A 27,457-nucleotide genomic window follows, 5' to 3' on the forward strand; every position below is an offset into this window, starting at 1 on the left:
ATTCTAGACTCTGTCTTCCTGTGGCGGGTAGTAGCTGAAATCTTTGATCAGTCTTTTCAGTCTTGTAGCTGTTACTTTTCACAGGGGTCCTTGGAATTTTTCCTGTTATGCATAGTTCAGAGGCTAGCCTGAAAATATTCTTACAGAGTGTGATTATTAATCTAATTGCTCAGAGTGTTGCAGTTTAAATATCCCATAATTTAATTTGTCTCCTATTTTTGGACACTTATTATTGTTAGTGATGCTATAAACATTCTTAGACATAAGTCTTTGAATGTATTTTTAATGATTTCATTAGTATCAGAGAATAGCTTAAAGTCTGTGATATAAATTGCCAACCATCTCCACAAAGTTTGTAACCATTTTTATTTCAATCAGCACATTACACTTCCTAACTCTGGATTTTATTATTTAAAAAATTGCAATTTGAAAAGATAGTCTTAATGTACTAATATGCATTTCTTTTTCATATTTTCACCTATTTGTGTAAGTTTTTGTTTTGTTTGTGGGCAAATGAATATTCTGTTTCTTTTCCCACATTTCTATTAGGATATTTGGCTTTTTCTTATTGATTTAGAAAACTTCTTTATTTATTAAATAAACTAATTAAATTAATTAAATTAATCTTTTTATATTATGCAGTTTTTGATTCATGAGCTATGCATTTGATCATTGTTATTTGATTATCATTATTATTAGGGCTTCCATCTTTGAGGTTTGCTCAATGAATTAAAGTGCTAATAATGATTGCTGAGTAGTTAGCACTTAAAATGTAAAAAATGAAATAAGATTTCAAAGGACCCTTTCTGTCAGTTTTGTATTGTTATGAACCCAATGCTTCTGATTAAAAACCATCAGTGCAACAGTGGTTCTTAGTTGACCTGATAAGTGTAACTGATGATTATCAATATAAACCAGGCACAATGTCATAAAAGACTTTACCTCTTCAAAGGCACTAATTATTTCTTTATTTAGACCTGTATTTCCTTTTACTCCCACTTTGGTAAATTGCCATGCAATAAAAACTGAGATATTGAACAGCAAAATCAGAACGGTGGTCTAACCGTTGTTTATGTGCCTCATCTATTGCATACCTTAATGGTAAAATTCTAGAGTATGTTACAGCTACGAGAGGATTTTGATACTGTGGGATATTAGAGGCCATCTGGTTCTGTTTTCCAAGGGCAGGAATCCCTTTCTAAACACCATTGAGATATGGTCAGCTGGCAGCGGTATCCCATCCCGTTTTTAGAAAGGTCTTCCAAATCTCTCACTTTAACCTTTTATTCCTGTTTGCGCCTTCTGGAGCTACACAGGATAAATCTGAAATTGGTCTCATTAGACATATTTCCCCTGCCCACTTTTCGGCATAACCATTGTCCCTCTTTGACAGAGCACCTCAAAAAATTTCCTTGCAGCAGCAGGGGAACTCCAGCACTTACTCAAATCCCTTTGTTGAAGTATTCTCTTCTCTGCTAAGTGGGACTAACTAACCTAGGTGTTAACAGCATACATTTTCACTGTACGTACTTTTACACAAATGAGAATATGGTTGGCAAATGGGAAATAAGTAAAACCAATGGTTGAAATGAGAAAGTGATGAAGATGGCATGAAGTGAAAAGGTTTTGGAGGTTTCATGTGAAGTTAGAAGTTCCAGACTAGTTCAGGAGAGGCCAGGATAGAATGGACACTGGAATGGTGCTTAAAGTTTAGCTGCCTTGCTGTAGGAGAAGGCTGTGACATTGGTGACTGAATCCACAAGTGTGCTCAGTCGGTGGCTCTAGGCAGACATGAGTTAGATGTCTCTCTTTAAAGATAGTAAGTAAACAGGAGGACTGGGGATGGGGTGAAGCCAGTCACAAAGATCAAATGTTATCGTCAATAACATCTGTCCCTGTCTGGAGTGGTAATATAAGAGAAATGCACTTAAGTGAGAATGTAACAAAACATGAAGAGGAATCATTGCCTTTTCCTGTGAGTCAGGGATGATGACTTAAGCCACCATGTATCATGCTTCCTTTTTCATAAATTTCAGTATAACTGGTGATTTATGGGAGCTCAGATCCCTTGGTTGCTGAAAGTTTCTCTGTTGCAATTTTTATATGATGATCTTTCAAAGATTTGAAGTGCATCCAAATATATCAAGTTCTTTTAGCCATTCTTAAAATGACAGGCTTTCTGACCCCTTGGCGCAGTTTAATTTGCCTCACTTCTCTCTGAAATTTGGAAGCCAGACACAATGTATTTTTCCTGTTGTGGTAGAAAACCACAGTAGGAGGCAGTCAAACTCTTACTCCTTAAGCTGGATTCTAAGTTCAATTCCTGTCCATTTAAATATGTTTAATAGAAGAATACATTCTGAGGCAGTTCTTAAATGCTGATATTGTAGCGTAGTGTGGATTTTATGCATGTTAATACTCTGCTCTATTCATAGTTTCAAGTTTACAGTCTGTGTGTTGGCTTCTGTTGGGACAAATCATTTAGCAAATTCTTGCATGTCATTGAAAATTCAAAATGCAGCTCTTCTCTAAGCCTTTGGGAAAATTAGAAATCTTTTCATCATGACTGTCAAACAACCACACACACAAAAAAAAATCCACAAGAACAAAACAACCAACAACCACCATAATAAAAACAGTATGATCTGTTCTTAATTACCAGGTACCCAGTGTGCTGGTTTATAATTTTAATACATCGTTTTTTTTTCCCCATGCACTATTATCTGAGGAAAGCAGTGGGGAGAAGGCAGGAGGAACACTTGAATTACCCAGTTTTGCAGAGCTGGAATAAGTGCGGTGTCCGAGGCAGACTCGAGGTGACTGCTCTCCCGGTGAGATCTGACAGTTCTACCACCACAGGAATGACAAGACACACTTCATGCTTTTCAAGACACTTTGATGTGTGTTATTGCATTTTATCTTCACCTTGGGGTTAGTAGGAGAGGTGGCCTTGTCTTCACTTGGCCCAAGAACAAACAGCACGAGAGGAATTTGCCAGAGTTCACACTCAGAATCCTTACGTCCCTCCTACTAGCCTCGGGCACCTTCTGTGGAACCACACTGCTTGCTCAGGTGCGACATGAATCTGTGAAGTCGGCTTGTACTGAAGTGAATATGCCCATGGCAAGACCTCTGAATCTCAGAGTTGAAAAGAAAGTGAACCAGTGGGGAGGGGGAAAGCCTTCAGCACCTTAAGTCTTTGTTCTTAAGAAGGAACAAAGGAAGGAAGTAGGAGGAGATTTGAAATAGTAGGAGGAAGTAGTTGGGAGATTTGACATATGTTTTAACAATAAAGAATGAGCTTCAGGGACTTACTTGGTAGCGCAGTGGTTGGGAATCTGCCTGCCAGTGGTTGGGAATCTGCCTCCCTGGTCCGGGAGGATCCCACATGCCACGGAGCAACTAAGCCCACACACCACAACTACTGAGCCTGTGCTCTAGAGCCCGCGAGCCACAACTACTGAAGCCTGCATGCCTAGAGTCTGTGCTCCACAACGGGAGAGGCCACCGCAATGAGAAGCCCGCGCACCACCACAACTAGAGAAAGCCTGCACACAGCAATGAGGACCAAATAAATAAATAGATAAACCAATGAATTTAGAAAAAAATGAATGAGCTTCAGTGTGTAACCATGATATGAAAAGATGGAGTCTATGAAGTAGTTGGAAAATACGGTCTCCTTTAATTTACACAGAGTCATCTTTGGAGCTAAAAGTACCCATGAGATAGAGTTGTGGTCAAGAAACGATCCTGCTATATAAAAAGAGTCCCTGAGGCAGGAGAGTGAAATGATTTCTCTTCCAGAGACCAATGGTGCTGGGTCCAGGATATAATGCTTTAGGCTTTTCTTCTTCAGTGTGTGCCCCATCAGCTTGCACAGTGGTGACCAGGTGCAATGGGCAGAGAAGTCCCTTGCAAGTAACATTTCAATGGCAGGAAATACAAAAGAGTAGGAATGCCAGGAGGAGGAGGGGAGGGGATGGTATCAAAAAACATGACGTATTTCCCCTTTTTTTATGCCCACCTGAATGTTATTTTCAGTCTGTCTTCTCTTATCTCTCTCTCACACACTGCCAGGTCAGTGGCAGCAAATCAGATTTAGAGCGATCTGTCTTTGCCTCTAGGGCTCAGGGGTGGCATACTTTTCTCTTACAGAGGGCCAGTCACATACTAGGAACATTAATTGAAGTTCCTGTGAATGGTAAAGATAGTTATCAGTTTGGGTGAAGTTAAACTCCTAGGAGTGAAAATTAGTATAAGGGCCCATAAAGCTCAGTTTCGTCAAATGTATCAAATGTTTAAAATGCATTTCACTTCCACTCTACAAGCAGTTACAGAAAGAAGAAGGGGAGAAGGGAGAAAGAGCAGGAGGTAATCAATCATAGCAAGATTAACATGAGCACAGAGTTTGTTATTGCTTGGGAGATGCACCTAGACTGGAGAAGTGCTGTCCATGGTTTTCATCCATCTCCACATCCAGGGACACTTGGAGTCTCCCTTCTGACTGACGTGGATGGTCATAGCAACGCATGGGGCTGCTGCAGGAGGAATGTGCTCCGGGCTGCAGAGGGCCACTCGGTAGCATTATTCACATTCCTGGGGACTAGGAAGGCCAGACCCCAAGGCCCGGTGGGGTTTGAGAGCTCCTCCTGGCTTTAGAGCCATGCTGTGGTCCCAGAGGCACTGCCGCTCCAGGCTGCTCTGTTCTCATGATCATTAGCCCCATGTGTGTAGGTCACCAAGCTGGGAACATTTGGAAGGCATCCATCTTTTTTTTTTAATCCCATCCAGTGTCTGACTCGCAGGGTCAGAAATGTGGCCTCTGGAGAGGAGACCATAGCAAGTTCTGTAGGGCCTCCCATCCCTCCCAGACAGGAGCCAAGTGTGGGAAGAGGATTCGAGGAGGATTTTCTGCCTCAAAGGCTGCGGAGAGCATTGGTTTTAGTTCTCTTAATCTGAAACTGAAAAATGTCAACAACATATGTAATAATTTAAAACCCTGAAGTACCATCAAAATAATAATACATATGGCACAGCAGTTCTTTTTAAAAGAGATTATTTTTTCTGCCAGATACTTTAAGAAAACCCACAGTGGTTTTTAATCTTCTTTTGAACATCATTGATTTGACCAACATCATTTACTTTTTCTGGGTATATAAGTAGTATTATAAAGACCTAGACATAGTTTTGAAAATGGATACTATCTTTATCGCTGATTATATAGTTATATGTGTTGATTATAAATGACTCAATTTGAAAATGGAATGAGCATGTTTTTGTTGGCTACATAGCTTTATGTCTTTATGGTAAATGATTCAAACAATACAGAAATGTAGAATGTGGAAGTGGTCCTATAATACCATCCTCCAGCAACCGCCACTGTTTTAGCTATAAACTTGTTAACTTGCAGAAGCCTGAGGACCAGAGTTTTAAGTGAGCTTGTGTTCTCATATTGGGTTACATTTGTTCTTTCTGCAAAAACACATAGCATAAACAGCAGCAAACCCATTATAATAAAAACCAGACAATTGAAAAATGAAAATTCATATAAAGCTTCAATAGATACCAATGCGACCCTGAACATTTACATTTCATAGTTCTGTTCATTATGCTGTCTTTCTGGCATTTTATGGTTATTGTAGGTAAGAGGTAAGACCCTTCGGTGAATCTGCCAACCTACAGTATCTGTTCTTATTGCTTGTCTAGGGGGTTGTAAAGAACATCATAATGTTCTGTTTTCTGTCTTATAAAAGTATGTATTTGGTAGCTTTCGGGGCCTTTCTGAATCTTTTCTCTGGATGTCTACCTGGATGTGATTATATAGTCATGAAATTGTCATGTGTGGCTGTTTGAAGCAAATTTATTAGGTTAACTATACCTCATGTTTCTTTACTGATGATCATTTATTCACCAAACATTATTGAAGGATTTGTGTGTGCCCAGCACAGTGCTAAGATCAAGGGTACAAAGGGACAAGTCCTGCAAGGAAGAGAGACACATGCATGGACAACGCTAAGGTGATGTGAGAACAATGTGCATGGGGTTATTGCCAGAGGAGAGAGGGACTCCTTTTTGCCAGAAGGTGCCTGGGAAAGATTCTTAGCAGAATTGATGGTTCGTGACATGAGTCACGAAAGTTCAATAAGAGTGTGTAGGTGGAGAAGGGACTGGAGATGAAGAAAGTCAAGACAGAGATGCACTGAGACGGAAGGGAATTAACATTTGTTAAGTGCCTTCTGGGTGCAGGCACTGCATGTCAGCTAATCAATCCTGTAAGGTCTCTTTCCTCTCTATCCTCTCATTGACCAGGGGAAACTCAGTCTCAGAAAGGTTGCATGACCTGCCCAAGGTCTCAGAGTTACCACTTGGAGGACTCAGGATTCGCACCCAGGTTTGGTGACTCTGGAGACCATACTCTGTCAGTAGCATGAGGCTGAGGAAACAGCTTGTCTGTCTTCTTGGGGGAGTGATGGGTTGATTGGCTGGAGTGTGGTGTACTTTGTAGGAAAGAAGCAGAAATGAGGTTAAAAATGGAAAATGGGGCCAGTTGGTGTGGGTGTTTGAGAATACCAGCGAGGGTTTGTAAGCGGATACGAAAGCTCAGATTTATCTTTTAGGAAGAGAACTCTGGCCACCTTGTTTGGGCTGGAGGAAGCTGGGTAAGACTGCGGACAGGGTTGTAGAGTTACCCTCACTGCACTTAGATGTTCAAAAACATTTTTTTCCTTAAAGTTGACCAGACTTTCTCCTTAAGACCCCTTCCCCACTTAGTAAGTGGAGAAAAGAGAACCTGCATTTAGCTGAGAGTAGTAAATTCAGTCTGCTCCAATCATGTAAAAAGTAATGCATTCTCTCTTCTGTGCCTCACGAAGATGGTGTCTCAGTAAGTGGGGGGTCCCATGCCCTTGAGGTTGTATGTGTGTGTTTATCAGAGGTTGGGGGGCGGTCCTTGCTGGTGCTTACTGGGGTCTGGTGTTGTTCTGGCTCTGCCTTGGTCATCTGTTGCTAAAGTGTATGGCTGCTGTAACTTGCGGTCATGCTCTCTCAGGTCAGTCAGGGTCCAGGTGTCCGTTTTGCTTACACGGCCACACCTTGGCTCTTACTGGGGCTGCATAGCCCACCCCACCCCCCCGTGAGGTCTGATAGCCCCCTTCCCTCTACAGTCCTCCATGGTACCCTCAGGGACATCACACCACTTGAATACTCGGGGGGCTCTGGATAGCTAAACTCAAAACTTAGGCCCTGTCTTTACCTAACCGCTGTGACACAGTTTTACTGATTTACATGATACGGTCATTACCCATGGGGTCACCACCCCACGTTGTCATGAGGGTGGGAGTGGGGCAAGAGAACATCACGTGAGATGACATCCTCTGTTGCTCCAAAAGGAAAGTGGTATGGAAGTTCCTCGGCTTTTGGCTTTGTCATCAACTCTTCTAGGTCCTCAACCTTCTCTGAGATTTTAGGCTCAAGTGGGGAGAAGCTGTACCATATGTGTCTCTGCTGCCTTCCGCCTTCTTACCCACATCCACCACTACTTCTCTTCCACATTTCTTCTTGTGTTCACAACTCACTGGGACCTCCCCTAGGTCATCCAGTCCTACTTCCAGAGAGGCCATTAACCTCCCACTTTGGGCTGTAATAGCAGCTGAGATGTAACGAAGGAGAGAGACCAGCTATAAGATAAAGCAGTCTCAGTTGGAAAGTATTTCAAAGTTGTCATATCTGTCATTTTCATCTGTGATAAAGCTGTTACAGTAATCTAGGTGAGGGATAATAAAAGCCAGAAGAGAGTCTCAGGAGGGAGCATTGGTGACACCCAATGTGGGGCTGATAAGAGGGAGAAGTTGAGGGTGGCTTTGGGGTTCCTAGCTGGGACAACTGTTGGACAAAGACGTACTTGACAGAGAAAACACAAGTGGAGAAGGAATAGCTGCGAGGGCAGCAGGTACAAGGAGGAGCATTAGGAGGTGGGAGGGAGGGAGGGAAGGTAATGAGTGAGTTCAGGTTTAGACTTGATTGAAATGCTGGCTAATGGCACAAATATGGGGGCGGGCATTGGGAGAGCATCTGCCTGGAGAAATGTATTTGGGAATAGGTGAACCTATCCAAGGCGAAAAAGAAGGGAAGCTCACTGCCATTGTAGATGTTGAATTTAAAGACATAAACAAGGTCATCACTGTTTCAATTCTTCCTTGCACTTCACGATGACCCAGTACTTTGGAACTTCCCCTTCTAGTTTCCTGCAGTGGGGCAGGTCAGAGGTCACAGAGTACCATCAAGGGTGTCTGCTGATGCTTTTGATCGCCAAGGGGACCCCTAAAGCCCCAGGTCTGACACATAGATCCATGGTTTACTGAGTTCATATCAGAATGAGGCCAGAATACACAAAGAAAACTTTTTGATGAATGGCTTAAGTTGAATAATTTGCAGGTACATGTAGAGGCAGTGTTTGAGTATTTGTGGTTGAGCTGAATTTGAACTCCTGGAAACGTAACCTGTACTTCTCAAAACTTTTTCCATCATTGTCACGCCTGAGATGTAGTCTAACCTTTGGATGTACTCTGCTAATATAATTACCTTGCTGTCTTTTAAAGGTGGCTTTTAATTGGGTTCCCGAGCAGCAGCTGCTGTTGAGGTGCTGGTTGCAGCCTTTCAATATCAGGTTCATTAAATGTTTCCTCTTCCTGGACGGGGCATCTGGCCTTTGGCTGGTAACCAGCTGTTGCTGAAATGCCATCACTTATAGGATTGCCCTTTAAGCCACTGATCCGTTATTTTGTTGAGTTTCGACTCCTTTCCTCTCAAATTTAAATGGAGCTTTATTGAATACAGTGCTACAGTCAATTCTTCCCATTCTTAGTGGCCTTTTCATCAGATTATTTCCCCCTAGTTCATAGCATTTAGTCCTCTGGCTGTTCGAGAGGTTTAAGAATTAAAGACAGCTTGTCATTTACGGGGCTAAGGACTGTCCTTGGGGAGTTGCGGTGGATTATCTCACAGACATGTCCTCCATTGGCTGATGGTTTATGCACAAGTAACACGAGGTCTCTTAGCCAGTTTTTTTCCTTTTTTGTAAAAATGTGCCAAAAATTCTAGGATCTTTAAGAATTTATCTCTAGGATTATTGTCCTGAAGGTTTTTTAATTGAAGTTATAGTTGATTTACAATATTATGTTAGTTTTGGTGTATATCGTAGTGATTCAATGTTTTTTATAGACTAAAAGCTTTTGTCCTGAAGGTTTTTAATTCATTTGAAGAAAATGAGTATGTAACAGTCACATTGAATAAAGAGAAATTTGGGGGTAGGGTGGGAAGGTGGGACAACAGAAAAAACTCAGGTTTTGTCTTTGGTTTTCTGTCTCAGAGCAGCTATGTGGGGCTGGTCCTTTTTGTGCCCCAGGATGAAGTCTTGAGCAGGCCCAGTGTATTTGCTGATAATTCTCATAAAATCAAAAGTTCTCCAGTCATATTTCCTTCCCAGACAGTCTCAGCTGGGTATTAATATGTCTAGCCTCAAATAGACTGGTTTAAAGTGACAGCTTCTCCTGTCCCTAGCTCAGATTCCAGATTCACTTTTGTCAAATTCCACCCAAAGAAAACCTATTGGTAATTTTATTAGAATACATTGAAATTATAGATTAATTTACTCTTTAGAGGTGGTAAACTTATTTTCTTAGGTTCGTCATTTATATTTCTTTGCTATTGCAAATGCTGTGTTTTCAAAATTGTTTCCTATTTGTTGATATTGTATCAAAGTGTGATAAATTTTCGTGTATTGATTTTATATTCAACAATTTTGAGGGATGTTCTTATTTAACAGTTTTTCAATGAATTTTTAATGTAGACACATCATCTGTGCAAAATGATTTTCCCCCTTGTTTTCCATTTCTTTTTTCCTTTATTTTTCTATGCTGCCCTCCAGACAGAATTGGTAAATACAAGTGGTGATAATCGCCATTTTTTCTTATTTTGGATTTTAGAAGGGTTGCTTGTAATAGTTCACCATTAGCTAAAATGTTTGTAGTAAGTTTCTGCTTGATATCCTTTATCAGGTTCAGAAATTTCACTTTGGAGTTTGCAAAGAATTCTAATCATGTGTTTGTGTAGGATTTTATCAAATACCTTTTCTGTATCTGAGATATTGTGAGTTGAATCTTACTGAGGGGTGTTAAGATGCATCCTATGGTATCTTCTAGGTAGAAAGTCATTGCCAAGTGGGCTGGGAGTGTCATTACACTTTGAAATATGATTTACGTAATGCTGATGCATTTTGTAAACATATAGCCTTTGTAGGGAAATATCATGTTGTTATGCTGTTATGCCTGAAAAATAAACATAACTTTGTTTGTTTTTCTTTCCAGTATTACTTTACTGTTCTTTTTGGCCACGAAGGTCAGAAACCACTAGAGCTGCGCTGTGAGGAGGAGCAGGACGGTAAAGAGTGGATGGAGGCCATTCACCAAGCCAGGTATGGGCGCAAATCCTCCATGTGACACTGGATTGTCTGAGTCTTGCCTGGGGGTTTCACCATCAGCGGTAGTTTTGGATGAACTTGCAATTCCAAGATGGGTTTCCCCTTGGTTCCTCCTCCTTAGTCATGTGTGAGATGATTCTTTGCACTTCCTGTGGATATATTCTGGCTAAAGATTAAGGTAAAAGATAAAACAATAATAATGATAATTACTGAACATAGGATTTGTGCCTCTGTGCCAGGCACTGTTCTAAGTTTTCCTGAATTAAGGAATTTGTTAAATGGTTTTTTTTTTTGGTGGTACGCGGGCCTCTCACTGTTGCGGCCTCTCTCGTTGCGGAGCAACAGGCTCCGGACGGGCAGGCTCAGCGGCCATGGCTCACGGGCCCAGCCGCTCTGCAGCATGTGGGGTCTTCCCGGACCGGGGCATGAACCCGCATCCCCTGCATCGGCAGGCGGACTCTCAACCACTGCGCCACCAGGGAAGCCCTGTGCCCTCAGCTTTATCCTCTGACAAATGAGGATGAAAATGTTAAATGTTTTGATTCACTTATACTCTCAACAGTCTGTGAGCGATGTATCAGAATTACCCTCTCTTTCACAGATAAGGAAACTGAGGCCTGGGAGCTTAGCTTGCTTGCCTGAGACCACACAGCTAGTGAGTGATGGAGCTGGGATACGGACCCAGCTGAGCCTGCATTTGTAAACCTTGCCCTGTGCAGCCTGGTTATCGAGAAAGGGGACGCCAACCGCCATCTAGGCAAAGAGAAGAGTGTGCTTTGTCTTCCTCCTAAAAAATACCAGGAAGGTGGAAATAAGCACTCTTGGCCTCAAACGAGAATGAAGAATCCAAAAGAGATGCAGGCAGACCCCTCTTTTTTATTTTTCATATTCAGTTCCGAAGTCCTGTCCATTTTTGCTTTGAATGGCTCCCAAACTTGCTGCTTTTTGCCTGTCCCTGCCCTAACCCAGGCTCTCCTCACTCCATGACTCCCTGCTCGCATCCTCAGTGTTTCAGTGGCAAAACTCAGGCTTTTTCTTTGCCAGACATGCCTCCCCCACCTTCTCCTATAAGTCTATTCACGTCTGTCTCTGACACCCACTCCCGGACACTTGCCCCCCGCAAGCCAGTGCTCACTGGCCCCCCGCTCCAAGTGGCCTCAGCACTTGCTTTACTACATGTGGAATATTTAACAACTTAGTACAACATAGGTTAATTTTGGCATATTTCACGTGTGTGATTTGTTTCCTGGGCTGGACTGTATGTACCATGAGAGGAGGAGGGTGAGGACACATTCATTGCTGAATGAAGCACAGTGCTAATTATGTAGTCATTAGGAAATGTTTTCAGATCGATTATAAAGCACGTAAGGTGTCCCGAGTTTAGGCTGTTCTTTGAGCCCTGGAGACTTTTTTCCTCTCCCCTCCTATCCTCTCCCCTCTTCTTTCTTCAGCTACTGTATATTGACCACCTTGCTCTGTGGCAAGCAGCATGCTAAATGCTTTACATACTTATCTTTCTTTTTTTATTCCTCACAACTACCCAGTAGGGTATTATTAATTCCGTTTTACAGATGAGAAAATGAAGATTCATGATGCTTAAGCAGAGTGGCCAAGTCTAACACAAAGTTGTTAAATGGCAAGACTGGGATCAAACTGAGGTCCCTCTGACTCCGGAACCTTTAACCAGTGTTCTATATTGTAACGTTCTTCATTATCATCTCTTCTTCTCTTCCATCTTTCCCTCTTCTGTTTCTTTTTCTCTTCCTCTAATTCAAAGATGAAAATGGATTAATGTCAGGTCAGGGTTGAGAGTAGGTGTTATTCGCAAAAGATTTCAGTTCCTTTTCTTTCCTCCCCTGCAAAATATTTCTCTGAGATGCACAGGGTCGGCGACCAAATGCTGCTCTCCAAGGTGGGCCCCGGTGCAGCTTGCCACCATCATGATCCAGGCACACCGTTCAGCTGTCTTCACTCTCAGTGTCTCTGTCTGAGAGTTTTGCTCAGACTTAGGACTAATGCAGACTGACTCACTGTAGAAAGAAAAGTCAGGTCTTCAAAGGTGAAAGAAGTATCAAGTTGGCCACGTAGAGCCCTTGGGTTATTTCCAGACACAATCGTTGTGACCACTTCTATTCCTTTTTACCTGGGAGTTAAAAGGAAGTAAATAATTTAAAACACGTGTATTTGCCCATTTTTTTTCTTTCCAGAAGAGCCAAGTACCATTAGTAGCCTAAATGCCTTTGTAGTTGCCAAGCAAATATTGTGGTGAACCAAATAGAGTATGAAGTACTTTAAAATCGTAAAATTTCAAGTAAGGGGTTTTTTTGGTATACCAAGAAAACTTTGTCATGTATGTGGAAGTAGGTCAGTAGCAATTTGGTGTTGACTTCTCAATCCAGGGCTCACATGATCTTGTCAGGAAACAAATGTTTTAGAAACCACTTTAGTGGTTTAGGTAATTGAATGGTAAAAATTCTCTTCTCTTTTAGATTTGAAGATTTGGTTAATAATTGATCTTTTTTCTTGAGGTCCTGACTTTTGGTACATTAGAATTGCTCTTCCTTTATCTTGAGGTCCAGGACTGGGTTATTTGATGACTTCCTTTTAATTTGACTGCCTTATACCTGAGTTCTTATACTTGACTTATTACATTGAGATGCTTCTTAAATTTTTGTTTTCTAAATCACAGGAGATAATAACTTTTTCATTTATGTTTCATTGAGTCAAGTTTTCGGTATAAACTTGTTGGTCTGTGAAATTCATCCTGATTTTGTTCATATATTAGCAGAGCCAGAAAGTTAATGAAGCTCATTCAGAGAAAGGATTTGTCAACCGTTTTTGCTTGGCATTGTGCTAATTAAACAACTGGTTGGTTGACTGAACATTTTACCTTTAGAGGACAGTCTGATGGCATTACTTTGGTATGCACTTTTGAGTAGAAAATGCTCAATAATTATGGGTTTATTGATCCCTCTTTTTAAGTCTGAACTTTTGATGAACTGATGACTGTTTTAGCCTGAGGCTAGTTCTTTTCTGAGCTGCAGATCCTACGTAGAAACAGGGACTGCTCAGAATCCTTCTCTTGGTCACTGCTCTTTTCCTGAGGTGTTTCTCAGTACTGGACTGGATGTTCTTTCTTTGGTGCCATGAAAATCACATTCTTGAGGCTGGCTTTTGTACCTCAGAGCCGAATTAACTTGCCCCTCTTTGCCTTCAGAGGACCTTTAAGTCATTTCCTGGCATGTCAAATTGCATGTTTTCTTCCTTAGATCTGGCCCAGGAAAACATCTTTTTGGAAATTAACATTCTTATTTTGAAGATTTGACCTGGTCTAGGAAGCTTTTTCTCCAGTTTTGGTCAAAGTTGGTTGATATTATATTTCTAGAAACCGGCACATTTAAAATATCATTTCATCGTGTATTACTGGCGCCGACCGGTTCATGGGAAGCTGCTAGCAAGGCTCAGTGTTGTTTCTGTCGGGATGAGGTGAGGCCAGAGTATTCTAATAGTAATGAAGTCCGTGCTTGTTCTATAAGTGGTTTGCTGGTTGGGTATGGAACTTTGGACATTTCCAGTAGCCTGATATTTCTTTGTTCTCTTGCCATATCTGTCCATCATGGTTGATTTAGTTGTAGACATTAGGACGGTCAAAAACACTGACCCAGTTGATTGTGGGTCTTTAGGGCTCATTGGCTGACAAGACAATGTCCACAGCTCTTTTACCCACGTTTTGTCTTCTGGAGCCCTGATCAAACGAAGCCTTGGAAGTTAGAAGGTAGACATGGCCTGGAAGAGGATCCAGATGTACAAGAGGTACCAAGGATCTTCCCATTCTGGCCTAAGCATAAGACCTGAAGGACCTGGTCTGTGACAGTTGGGAAGAGAGGTAGGTGGAAAGTATTCCAGAGTTGTAGGGGGTAGACTTCAAAGGACCTTGTGACCACCTGGATGTGGGCCATATTAGACCAGGGTGGTATCTAACGTGTCTCTCAGGTCCCTAGCTTGGATGGTGTCACTCCCTGGGAGGACATGTGATGAATGAGAGCAGGTCTGTGGGGCAGGGCGACGAACCCTGGCCAGGAAGGGCTTCTGCAGGGAATTGGAGGGTATGACTGCCTGGAAGGGGCAATGGGGAACTGTGCAATACTGATGGGTCTCCTTGCCCCTTGGTATGTCAGGTATGGGAGAATGAGTAACAGGGGCTGCTAGAGAAGTCAGGTGTGTCCTGAGGGGAGAGCTGGCTCGGGGTTTCTACCAAGACTGAGGTCAGGGGAGGGCTTGTGAAACATTGGAGTCATGGGGAATGTGGTGCCTGGTGTTGCACACCATGGGGTGTATGTGGCTTTGCTCACCTGCAGAGCTATGCCTCATGCTCTGAGTGTTTGAGATGTTTTGCCTGCTTTCCAATGTTTCCAACTGAAACTCAGAGCCCTCCCTCAATGCTCTCTCCTCCCTTTGGTGTGTGCCTGTGGCAGGTGGCTCTTAGGGTTTCCTTCATGGGGAGCATATTTGCAAGAGAGAAAGGAATCGGGCATATGCCTCCATTCCATAAAGCTCATGTTGCGTTTAGTTTGGCTAGGGCTTGACGTAGCCCTTTCCTTCACCCTGTCAGTTCTGAACTTGATGAGCAGAGAGACTTAATCCTCCAGTTAAGATTTTCAATTAAGGCTTGTCCTCTTGTCCACTAAAGAAAGCTCTAATCCAGCCTCTTGGGTCTGTTTTTATCTATAGTCCTTTTGATTACACGTGCCTCTGGTGACCTGTTGTCCATATTGCCCCTTCTTTCTCTCTCAATCTCTTCACCCCTCCCTCCAACACACACACACACACACACACACACACACACACCCCATGGTAATTGTCTCAAACACCTAATGCTTGTAACCTCATTCTTTTTACTTGGATAGAGGCTTAATTTAGAGCAAAGTATATAATACAAAATCTGTCCAACACTGAGGGATACACTGTGTGTATCCTATCATCCCCATAAAATCAGCGCTTTGTAGAATGTGCATGGAAAAATCCCTCACAAATCAGAAGAGTGATTACATAGAAAAGCTGAAAACGCTTTATGTTTCATAGCAAAACCACAGGACTAGAATATCAGAAGTGGGTGGTGATGTTATAGCCCAAAGCAATCCCAAGGCCATATTTTGTATTCTTCTGGTAACAGTAAAACTATCGCTATTAAAAAAGCTGAAAATGTGGACTTTGTTTTTTTGAGATATTGGATTTCTTTACTATGAACTTCTGTCCAGATTTGCCCTAGGAAAGAGACCTTGGCATTTTTTCCCTTAGAGTTTGAACAGTACAACACACAAGAAAAGGGGTGGTGTTTGTGGACTGTGAAAGATTTACTTGGTTGGGTGGTAGGACTTGTTTTCTAGAGAAAAGTTGGGCTTGGATTGCCTTATTTGCAGCCCTTTGTTAATACTTCTACCTGTCAGTTATCTTTCCTGTTCCTTACAGTATTTTTGCTTCAGATGCTCATCTTGTCTCCTTCCTTAACCATCAGCTTACACTGCAGTGCGACCTCGTGTCTCCACTCACAAAGCAGGCATTCTGTCCCCATGTGCACCTGGGCTCACCCACTGCAGGGGTCTGCCCCAGGGGAACATCTCTGGTTCAATGGAGAGCTCCTCCTTTAGCCTCTTCCGTCTGATTTTCTTGCTCCGTTAATTATTCCATTTCTCTCGTATAGTTCCAGTCTATTTACCTGAGCCTCCTCTCTCCCCCTGTCCCGCTCACTTTGACATTTCTCTTGTGTTCTTTGATTTTCCTTAAATCTCTCCCACCTTAAACCAAAAAACCCCTCCCTTGGCCCTGAATCCTCTTCTAGCTGCTGACCTCTCTCGAAAGCAGAGCCAGGCTTCTTGGAGAAATGGTTTTGTTGTTCTTCCTCTGTATGCAGCTCCTCCTCTTTTCAGCCCTTGCCAGTGGGTTTCAGTCCCTACCCCACCGAAGCTGTGTCACCTGGGTCAACAATGACTTTCCAAAGCTTTTCTTTCCTTATATAACTTTGTAGAAAGAGAAGAGATTTGTGGGAGTGAATTAGTGTTAGAACCTCTAACACTGATGTGAAACATGAAAAATATTGATTACAGTGGAGTGGACCTATTGATGTAAGAGAATTTGGGAGCCAGAAAAATGGAGGGTAGCGATGTTAAAGCGGCCGTGAATGATGCTTGGAGGCCTGTTCTTGCTTAGATAAGGGCCCTGCTGTTCACGCTCAAACATTGCTTACATAGGAACTGCACTTCTGTCATCCTGGACTGGATTTCCCCAATTCCCAAAGACACCACGATGCCCCTGCTATGAGGAATGCCGATTCCAAAGTATTCTCAATAACATTGAGCATAATCCTGGAGCTGGTGGGAGTGTTTCTTCAGTTACCCGTTGTATGACTTTCCAGCTTGGGTTTTAACTATAGTTCTCTCTCTCTGATATTCTGGATATATATGCTAATTATAATTATCTAACATATTAGACATGTGTCTCTCATTAGCAAATATGTCTTCAATCAAAATAACTAGGATAAACTTCTGGCCCAAGTAACAATTCCTTGCTAAGCTGATAACAGTTTTTTCCCTTCTATACAAATAATTAAGGGCTATGATTTTATACTGTGCCTCTTCTCTGGACTTTTCAGGATTCTACTGGAATATTTCCTTCCTCCTGTGTGTAGTAGTGGTGGTTTGGTTTTGGTTATAAATATTATATTTTACTCCCGTATATGTGCCATCTGTTGATGCTCAACAGATTAGTTTGACTTCCATCATGTTGATTTATATGGCTTAATTTTATTATTCCCCTTTGCAGTGAGAAACCATTTTTTCTTGAGGGAAGTTGAACTGAATAACAAAAATAAATAAATAAATAAAACGAAACAGAAGTAATGAATAGATTAGGCAAACACTCTTAAACTTGATAAATGTTTACCTTATGTCTTTTTTTTTTTAACATCTTTATCGGAGTATAATTGCTTTACAATGGTGTGTTAGTTTCTGCTTTATAACAAAGTGAATCAGTTATACATATACATATGTTCCCATATCTCTTCCCTCTTGCATCTCCCTCCCTCCCACCCTCGAAGCGGTCACAAAGCACCTAGCCGATATCCCTGTGCCATGTGGTTACTTCCCACTAGCTATCTACCTTACTACGTTTGTTAGTGTATATATGTCCATGACTCTCTCTCGCCCTGTCACAGCTCACCCTTCCCCCTCCCCATATCCTCAAGTCCGTTCTCCAGTAGGTCTGTGTCTTTATTCCTGTCTTACCCCTAGGTTCTTCATGATGTTTTTTTTCTTAAATTCCATATATATGTGTTAGCATACGGTATTTGTCTTTCTCTTTCTGACTTACTTCACTCTGTATGACAGACTCTAGGTCTATCCATCTCATTACAAATAGCTCAATTTCGTTTCTTTTTATGGCTGAGTAATGTTCCATTGTATATATGTGCCACATCTTCTTTATCCATTCATCCGATGATGGGCACTTAGGTTGTTTCCATCTCCGGGCTATTGTAAATAGAGCTGCAGTGAACATTTTCGTACATGACTCTTTTTGAATTATGGTTTTCTCAGGGTATATGCCCAGTAGTGGGATTGCTGGGTCATATGGTAGTTCTATTTGTAGTTTTTTAAGGAACCTCCTTACTGTTCTCCATAGTGGCTGAACCAATTCACATTCCCACCAGCAGTGCAGGAGTGTTCCCTTTTCTCCACACCCTCTCCAGCATTTATTGTTTCTAGATTTTTTGATGATGGCCATTCTGACTGGTGTGAGATGATATCTCATTGTAGTTTTGATTAAAAAAACTCTTAAACTTGAGCATTGTCTAGTAACTGGAAAACTTAATCAGACAATACATATATTGGCAATATAGTAGAATAGAATAGCAATGCATTGAAAATTCTTACACTGAAGGGAAGCCATGCATGCGTTTTCAGTTGATTGGACACAGTCTGGAGTAGACTTTTATTTACTAGTGGGATACATAAAGAAAGCTTTAACAACCCAATCAAATAATGGGCAGAAGACCTAAATAGACATTCCTCCAAAGAAAACATACAGGTGGCCAAGAGGCATGTGAAAAGATGTTCAACATCACTAGACATTAGAGAAATGCAAATCAAAACTACAATGAGATATCACCTCACACCAGTTAAAATGGCTATCATCAAAAAATCCACAAACAGCAAATGCTGGAGAGGGTATGGAGAGAAGGGAACCCTCCTACTCTGTTGGTGGGAATGTAAACTGTCACAGCCACTACAGAGAACAGTATGGAGGTTCCTTAAAAAACTAAAAATAGAACTACCGTATGATCCTTCAATCCCACTCCTGGGCATATATCCGAAGAAAAACACGGTCCAAAAGGATACATGCACCCCAATGTTCATTGCAGCACTGTTTACAATAGCCAAGACATGGAAGCAACCTAAATGTCCATCGACAGAGGAATGGATAAAGAAGATTCGGTACATATATACAATGGAATATCACTCAGCCATTAAAAAGAATGAAATAGGGCTTCCCTGGTGGTGCAGTGGTTAAGAATCCACCTGCCAATGCAGGGGACACAGGTTCAAGCGCTGGTCCGGGAAGATCCCACACGCTGCGGGGGAACCAGCCCATGTGCCACAACTACTGAGCCTGCGCTCTAGAGCCCGCCAGCCACAACTACTGAGCCCGTGTGCTGCAAGTACTGAAGCCCGTGTGGCTAGAGCCTGTGCTCCACAAGAGAAGCCACCACAATGAGAAGCCCGCGCACCGCAACGAAGAGCAGCCCCTGCTCAACCGCAACTAGAGAAAGCTCACGTGCAGCAGTGAAGACCCAATACAGCCAAAAATAAAAAAAATTCTTTAATTTAAAAATTTTTTTAAATTAAAAAAAAAAAGAATGAAATAATGCCATTTGCAGCAACATGGTTGGACCTAGAGATTGTCATACCGAGTGAAGTCAGACAGCGAAATATCGTATATTGCTTATATGGGGAATCTAAAAAGAAATGATTCTAATGAACTTATTTACAAAACAGCAACAGACTCACAGACTTAGAGAACTTAATTCCCCAGGGGGGGAAGGGTGGAGGGAAGTGATAGTTAGGGAGTTTGGGACTGACATGTACACACTGCTATATTTAAAATGCATAACCAACAAGGACCTACTGTATAACACAGGGAACTCTGCTCAATATTATGTAACAACCTAAATGGGAAAAGAATTTGAAAAAAAAATAGGTACATGTATATGTATAACTGAATCACTTTGCTGTACACCTGAAATTATCAGAACATTGTTAATCAACTATACTCCAGTATAAAATAAAAAGCTAAAAAAAAGAGAAAGCTTTATGATTTTAAGGTGGGAGGATATCCCAGTAAGAGCAGTAAGCTATGGAGACCAAATGAAATACTTTGAATGTCCTGAAAATTTTGAGAAATGAAAAGTATTTTGTGAAGAAGAATAAACCATGCAAAATAAATCACATTAGATGACTTTTTTTTCATTTGACAGTGACTTCATTTGAATGACTATTTTGTGGCAGGCCCCATGCTAGATGCTGGACTAATCTCTAATTTTTTTTCCTGACTTATTGTGGAACTTCCAACTGGTCTCCCTTTCTCCCCTTGTACTCCACCCCTCACCCCTGTCCTTTCCTACCACAGCAGCCAGTGTGATCCTGTTAAAAGTCGAATTTGCCACACCTCTGATTAAAGCTCAGCATCTCTTGCAGGGTAAAAACCTGGGACTCTATATTGATCTACATGCATCAGAATCCTGTTCCCTCTTCTGCCTCTCACGTACTTCCCCCAGTAAACCGGCCACTTTGCCATTCCCCACACAGGCCAGACCCACTCCCACCACAGGGCTTTTGCACTTGCTCTTTCCTCTACTTGGAAGTCTCTTCCCCCAGCTGGCCACAAGGCTTACTCCTCAGGTTGTTACTCCAGTGCTGGCTTCTCAGTGAGACCCTGGTTGAAGGTCTCTTGGTTAAAGAGACCCTCTCTCGCACCCTGGTTAAAATTGTAACCCCATCTCTCCCACTTTCTTTCCTACTCCTCCATTTTTTCCTTTAAGGTAACCATCACCAGGTTACATACTATATATTTTTCTTATTTATTTTATTGTCTTTTGCTCCGCAGTACAGTATATACTCCACCAGGGCACAGATTTTTTTTCCTACTTTGTTTATTCCTGTATCCAGTGCTTTGAACAGTTTCTGGTTACATAACAGTCAATAAATATTGAATGAAAGAATCAATTTCGAGTCACAGAAACTTATAAAGAAGGAAATTAACATCACATAATCCCACCTCACAGAGTAAATATCAGCCATTAGGACTTGTGCGTGTGTGTGTGGGGTCCCACTTAGTATTATAGAGATGTTGGAAAAATACAGAAAAGCACAGAAGAAGTGATTAAAAATGACCCATAATTGCTGCAACCAGAGAAAACTCCTTTTTGTGTTTGGAGTATCTATCTTTCCCTCTTTCCCTCCCCTACTTCCCAACCCCTTGTAGCTGTGATATACATAATTTTCTCTCTCTGCAAGTGAACATGTATGCATGTGCTTGCACAAATCATATTTATTTTAATCTGGGGTTTTTGTTATTGTTGTTGTTCATTTATTAGTAAGTCTTGGGTATGTTCCATTATGTTCACTATTCTTTAAAATATGATTTTAAATGGCTTGTATCATTCCATTGTGTAGACGTGCTATGGCTTTTTGAATCACTTCCACATTATATACACATGTATTTAGATTGTTTCCATTTTCGTAGATTTTAATGAATGAACATCTTGTTTCTTTGTACATTTTTTGCAAGTCTTTATTTTTCTTGGGTTAGATTATTAGAAGTGAAATTACTGTGACCAAGGATATGTATGACCTTTTTAACCTATCCTGACACATATTGTGACATTGTCTTCTGGAATGGCTCACTCCAGTGGAGAGTACCCATTTTACCGTGTCTTTACTGGCACCGAGTAGCGCTGTTTTCTAAAACTCTTGATAAATTTGATAAACAGTTTTTACTACATTGATTAAGTAGGATTTTTTTCTGTATTTATTAGTCATTCATATATTATATTCTATAAAGTCCTTTTGTCTATTTCTTGACTCAGTAATTTTAGGCAGTATTATTGGCACCCTGCTATAAAGATGAAGAATTTAACACTCTTTCAATATCTCTTACCTCTCCTCCCTCTGTCCCCTCTGTTTTTGTTACTTACTTACTTTTGGCTCTTACAATGGTTGACTTTTTATCTTAAAATAATATCATTAAACCTCTATTAATTTATCAACTTTGGGCAGTATGTATTAACTCTCTGCTATGAGGTACATAAATTAAGGCATTTAATGTGTTTTTATTGTTCTTTTCTCTTTTCTAACCCTGAGATTTTATTACTTTCACTATTATTTATTCTCTGTTTATAAACTTTTAAACATTTACCTTCTGTTCTCTAAATTTAATTAAGCCTCTGTTGATTCTGAAAATTAAAAAACAGTGAGGGGTATTTACATCATGGTTTTACAAATATTATGTACCAACTATCACGGCTGATGTTTGATTCCACAGAGAATGAAATATAATCATATGCAATTGTATATTTGCTCCTTGAAGGAGCATCTTGCATGCATTTACTTCTGATTTCTTTCTAGTGTCCTTTACTTCATCAAAGGTTTGTATTCTTGCATTCCATGTCATATTTTGCCTTTGTTTTCTGTTTTGTTTGGTTGGAAAACCTCATAATTTTTCTCCTGTAGTAAGCGTGGTCGTTAGTAAACTCTTTCTATCTTGAACTGGCACTTGATTGATTGACTTGTTGCCTGGCTGTAGGAATTTAGGTTCAAAATAATCTTCCTTCAGTTCTCTATTGTGATCTAGCATCCGAGGTTACTGATGAGAAGTGTATCATCTTGATACTCGCTGCTTTCTTTAGCTAACCTGTGGTTTCTCTTTGGAAGCTTTTATGCATTTTCTCTATCCTTAGAGATCTGATATTTTACTAGGGTGTGTCAGGGTGTTAAATTTTTTTCATTTATTCTCTCTGGAATTTGGATTAGCCTTTTTTTTTAATATCTTTATTGAAGTATAATTGCTTTACAATGGTGTGTTAGTTTCTGCTTTATAACAAAGTGAATCAGTTATACATATACATATATCCCCATATCTCTTGCCTCTTGTGTCTCCCTCCCTCCCACCCTCCCTGTCCCACCCCTCTAGGTGGTCACAAAGCACTGAGCTGATCTAGGATTAGCCTTTCTATTTAAACTGTACCCTATACAGTTTGAGGAAGTCTTCTTTGATTTCTTGATTATTTCTTCCCCATCACAGTCTCTGTTTTTGTTTTTTTCTTTCTGGAACTTCCATAAGATAGTTTTTAGACCTCTTGGATATGTACTCCACGCTGCTCAGTTGTCTTTCTTATTTCTTATCTCTTTATATTTTTGTTCAGTGTTCTTTTTCTCTGCAACCACCCAGCTTAGTTTTCAGCCATTGGTTAACACATTCATTGACCTGTAAAATTTTAATAATTGTTTTTGTTTCCAAGAACTCTTCCTGTTATCTGATTACTTCTTTTCCATGGCAGCCCCTTTGTGCCTTGTGACTCTACTATCCTTCTGTATCTCTCTGAAGATAATAAACCTCTGTTACCTGAATTAGCCTTGTTTCTCTAGTATCTTTTCTGTTTGTTCATCTGAGGCTATATTTATTAACTCTTGCTGCTTGACAATTTACTCCATAATTCCTAAAACAATAAACAATGTATTGTCCCCCAGAGTGTCTGTGGGTTGGGAATCCAGGCACGAGTTAGCTGGGTGCCTCTGCCCTAAGGTCGCAAGCCAACAGTCAAGGTGTCGTCCAGGTCTGCAGTCTCATCTGAAGGCTCCGAAGGGAAAGGATCTGCTTCCAAGTTCGCTCACGTGATTGTTGGCTAGATTCACTTCCTTACCAGTTGTTGCACTGAAACCTCAGTTTCTCATCACCTGTTAGCTGGGGGCCTCCCTCAGTTTCCATCTATGTGGGCCTCTCCGTGCAGCAGCTCACAACATGGCACTGGCTTCCAGCACAAACCGGCAACACAGCAAGAGAAGGCCAGTAAGATGGAATCCAGAGTCTCCTTGTAAACTGATCTTGAAGTGCCATCCCATCACTTTTGCCATATTCTGTTCCTTAGAAGTAAGTCATTTAGGTCCAGCTCACACTCAAGAGGAAGGGGTTCCATAAGAGCATGAATACCAGAAGGCAGGGACCACTAGGGGTCATCTTACATGCTGCCTACTACTTTCTCTTTGGTATTGGTTTTCTCAAGTGTCTAGTGATCTTTGTTTATAAATGAAGGATCTTGAGGGTTATTACAGGTAGCTGGCCCGGGTTTACATTGTGACTGTGAATGTAGGGTCTCTGCCACTTGTGTAGGCTTCCTTTTCAGGTATGTGGGCAGACAGCAGGAAGGTTGGCTGGGACTCCCCTTTGTATGATTCTATTCCCTGTAGTGTGCATGGGTGGACCCTGTGACTTGCTATCAGCTACTAGAATATAGCAAACAGGATGGGATAGTCACTCCCTTGATTAGGTTACATTCTATGGCAAAGGAAAAGGGGTTTTGCAGATGTAATTATGGTCCTGAATCAGTTGACTTTTTTAGTTAATTAAAAAGGAGATTTTCCTGCATGGGCCTGACTTAATCAAATGTAAGAGGGATGGAGGCCCTCCCTGAGGTCAGAGATGCTCTCCTGCTCGCCTTGAAGAAGCAAACTGCATGAGTTGTATAGCTGCAAGAAAATTACTTTTTCCAACAGCCTGCATGAACATGGGTGTGGGTTCTTTCTCATTCAGGCCTCCAGAACAGAATGCACCTGGGCTGACACCTTGATCGCAGCCTTATGAGACTCTGAGCTGAGGATTCAGCTAAACTGACCCATGGAAACTTTGAGATAATACATATGTGCTGTTTAAACCACTAAGTTTGTGGTAATTTGTTGCACAATAGAAAATTCATACAGTGTATTTCACTTCTAGTCCTTTTCAGTGCCTTTCCTTTTTTGGTTCTCTCTTCTGTCTACAGTGGATATGTGGTGTAAAGCCAAGCTGTGCTCTCTCTGAGTCTAGCCTCCCCATGAGGAGCCTTCTTCAGGAAGGTGGCCCCCTTTCTACAGAGAGCAGGTCTTGGGCTGTGACTTGAGGGCATGTCATTCCTGCCAGTTGTGCTTTTTATTTCTTTATCTTGGAGAATGGGAAGAGGAGGAACCTAACTTCTAGATGTTCTGAAGTCACTTTTTAATGAAAGGCCCTGATGATCGTTCCCTTACCCCCTCCCGTCCTTTGTATTTGTTGATTCTGGCTTGGAGCATCTCTGGCCATTCTTGGTGGGAACCATGCTTTTGCAAGGGGTCTGCATGTGTGGTTTCCTTGCTCTACTTTTCCCACCACGCTGATTCTACTTGGTTTTTCTCTTTATGGAATTTCATAAAACTTATGGTCTGTTGACAGCATATTTTCCTGTTTTATAATGCTGTTATGGTTTCATTCTTTAAACAGAAAACAATTTTCCTAGCATTTCAGTGGGATCTTGGAAGTGAAGAGAGGCAGATATCGGTGATGAGTCTGCATGAATTCAGCTGCACATCCTGGTCTGGACTTTTTCTTTTTATAGGAGAAAACAAAATACTCGTTTGCTCCCTAACACTGATCTAACATATTTGTAAGAAATTTGGCATGTTTCTAATAAAATTGATGAGAAAGGGCAGAATTTTCATTATATTAACTAATTTTCTCATGCTCTGTTATTACTTTCTCCTTTGAAAGTACCCTAAAGCATATTTCTGTGAAGACTGTGCCCTTTTTTTCTTCTTTCCCCCTCTTCCCACTTACACTTACACAGCCTTTCTTTCTGCTCTCTTAGGGTAATTTCTTAGAACAAGTGAATTAAAAATATTGCTGACACTATGTATTTTTTTTCTAACACTAATGGCACACGTGATGTAAGTGCTGAGAATGTGAGATAATTGAACTAAAATTGTGATTTTGGAACTGTCTTAAGACTCTTTTAGTTCCAGGTAACACAAAGATATTTCAAACTAGTTTAGGTTAAAAAGAGAAATTATTAGGTGGAAACTGCAATAGTATCTCACCAAACCCAAGGGGAATATTATATTCAGATATCATGAGGGTCTGGAACCAAAAACTAGAAGCCAACAGGAACCCAGGAAGTTATTACCTTTCTATCTCTCTTGTCTCTGTTTTTCTGAACATCTGCTTATTCTTTTCTCTCTCAGCAGACTTACTTTGCTTTGGCATGGGTGTGGCCAAATATAGCTAACCAACAGTAGTAACCTCAGCTTCCAAGTTCATATCATCTCAGTTCAAGCAAATAAGTCAGAGGCACAATCCAAGATTCCAAGGAGAAAGAATCCAGTTTGTTTAGCTTGGGCCAGTTATCTTTTTTTAGACCAGTGAAGCGTGGTCATGAGGGCAGATTTTATATTATAAACATGGCTGCCACAGCCCAAGTTCTCAAAGAAGAGGTAAGTGGGTAGAAGATATCTTAAGTGGGCAGATATCTCAAAACATGTCTGTTGTAATATTCTTCTTTATATCCAGTGTGCTGTTTCTCATTAGAGAGACCGTTTAGCTTGTGGTTAAGAACATGGGCTTAGGGTCAGACAGACCTCAGTTTGAATCCCAGCCCTACCACCTACTAGCTGTGTGACCTCTGTGAGGGTCAGATTCTTTCTCTGTACAATTGGGGTGATAAAGCCTATCTCTTGGAGTTGCTGGGAGAATGAGAATATATGTGGTACGTCCTACACAATAGATAGTTATTATTATTTATTACTATCATCATAGCATTTGGGAAAGATTATGTGAATGGAGGAACATACATTTTGCTACCCTGAATAGTGCAAGAAGATCTGGAAGCAAAAATCTAGGTGCCACAGAGATCAATAAAAAACTCTAAGAGAGAACTTTGACTTTTTCACACTTGGCCAAAGAAGTATACACAAGTTAGGCTGATGATTTTAGGGCCCAATAATCTACACTTATTTTTAGAATGAAATCTTTGCCTCTGTTGGTTTTGGAAAGAGAGAAGTCAATGGTCTCATACTTCTAAAGAGAGCCAGGCTGGGCTGGTGGTCACTGGTACAGTCATCATCGTTCTTCCCAGCCAGTGCCTGTTCTGACGGTCATTGCATTCATTCTGCTCGGTAGCAGGTCTGTTCTGATTGGCTAGTGCCTTACCCAGTAAAAGAGTTTCAATATATGCCATCAATTCAAAGACTTCAGTTTTTGTTAAAGGAGATCCATTATTTTCTTTATAAAACAATAGATTTTCTTTGCATCTTTCTCATTTATATGACAAAGTTGTGGGTTGCAGCCATCGTTAAATGAACTCTTCTAGAGGTTATATAAGATGATGATGATTCAAATTCTGTATAGCTAAAGGATACCAAATGTAAGCCAAACATTAATGTTTACATAAAGTAGAGTTAGCTAACAAACTATGTTTATGGCTTCTTTTTAAATAAATGTAATATATGCTGTTCTGTGTGAAACTGTAGTAGAACAATATCTCAGTGACTAACTGTAATTTTCTCTTAAGTTATGCAGACATTTTGATTGAGAGGGAGGTGTTAATGCAGAAGTACATTCATCTAGTTCAGATCGTAGAGACAGAAAAAATTGCAGCTAACCAACTCCGACATCAACTTGAAGATCAAGATACAGAAATCGAAAGGCTTAAATCAGAGGTATTTCCCAGTTGATAGATTCCTCCTCATTGTTTCATGTTTCTTGTCATCTCCTCATGATTACTTAAGGCCTATCAGGGCAAAATTTTGATCCCAAATTTAGTTCCTCTGCCATCAACACATGCATGAGAAGTGAATGTATTGTCTACGTTAGGATGAAGTAAATACGCTACAGTTAAATATCAGGATAAAGTGCTACTTTTAAATTATT

At 40.9% G+C, this 27,457-nt stretch overlaps 1 protein-coding gene across 1 annotated transcript in view; it reads left to right on the forward strand.

Annotated features, from left to right (window-relative positions):
- Positions 1-27,457, forward strand: part of RASGRF2 (Ras protein specific guanine nucleotide releasing factor 2) — a 227,172-nt gene that overhangs the window by 48,636 nt on the left and 151,079 nt on the right. The window contains 2 exon segments of the mRNA XM_060143218.1: positions 10,365-10,471; positions 27,099-27,246. Coding sequence (XP_059999201.1) covers positions 10,365-10,471; positions 27,099-27,246 — 255 coding nt within the window.

This window comes from Lagenorhynchus albirostris, chromosome 3 (genome assembly GCF_949774975.1).
Source record: "Lagenorhynchus albirostris chromosome 3, mLagAlb1.1, whole genome shotgun sequence".
NCBI lineage: Eukaryota > Metazoa > Chordata > Mammalia > Artiodactyla > Delphinidae > Lagenorhynchus > Lagenorhynchus albirostris.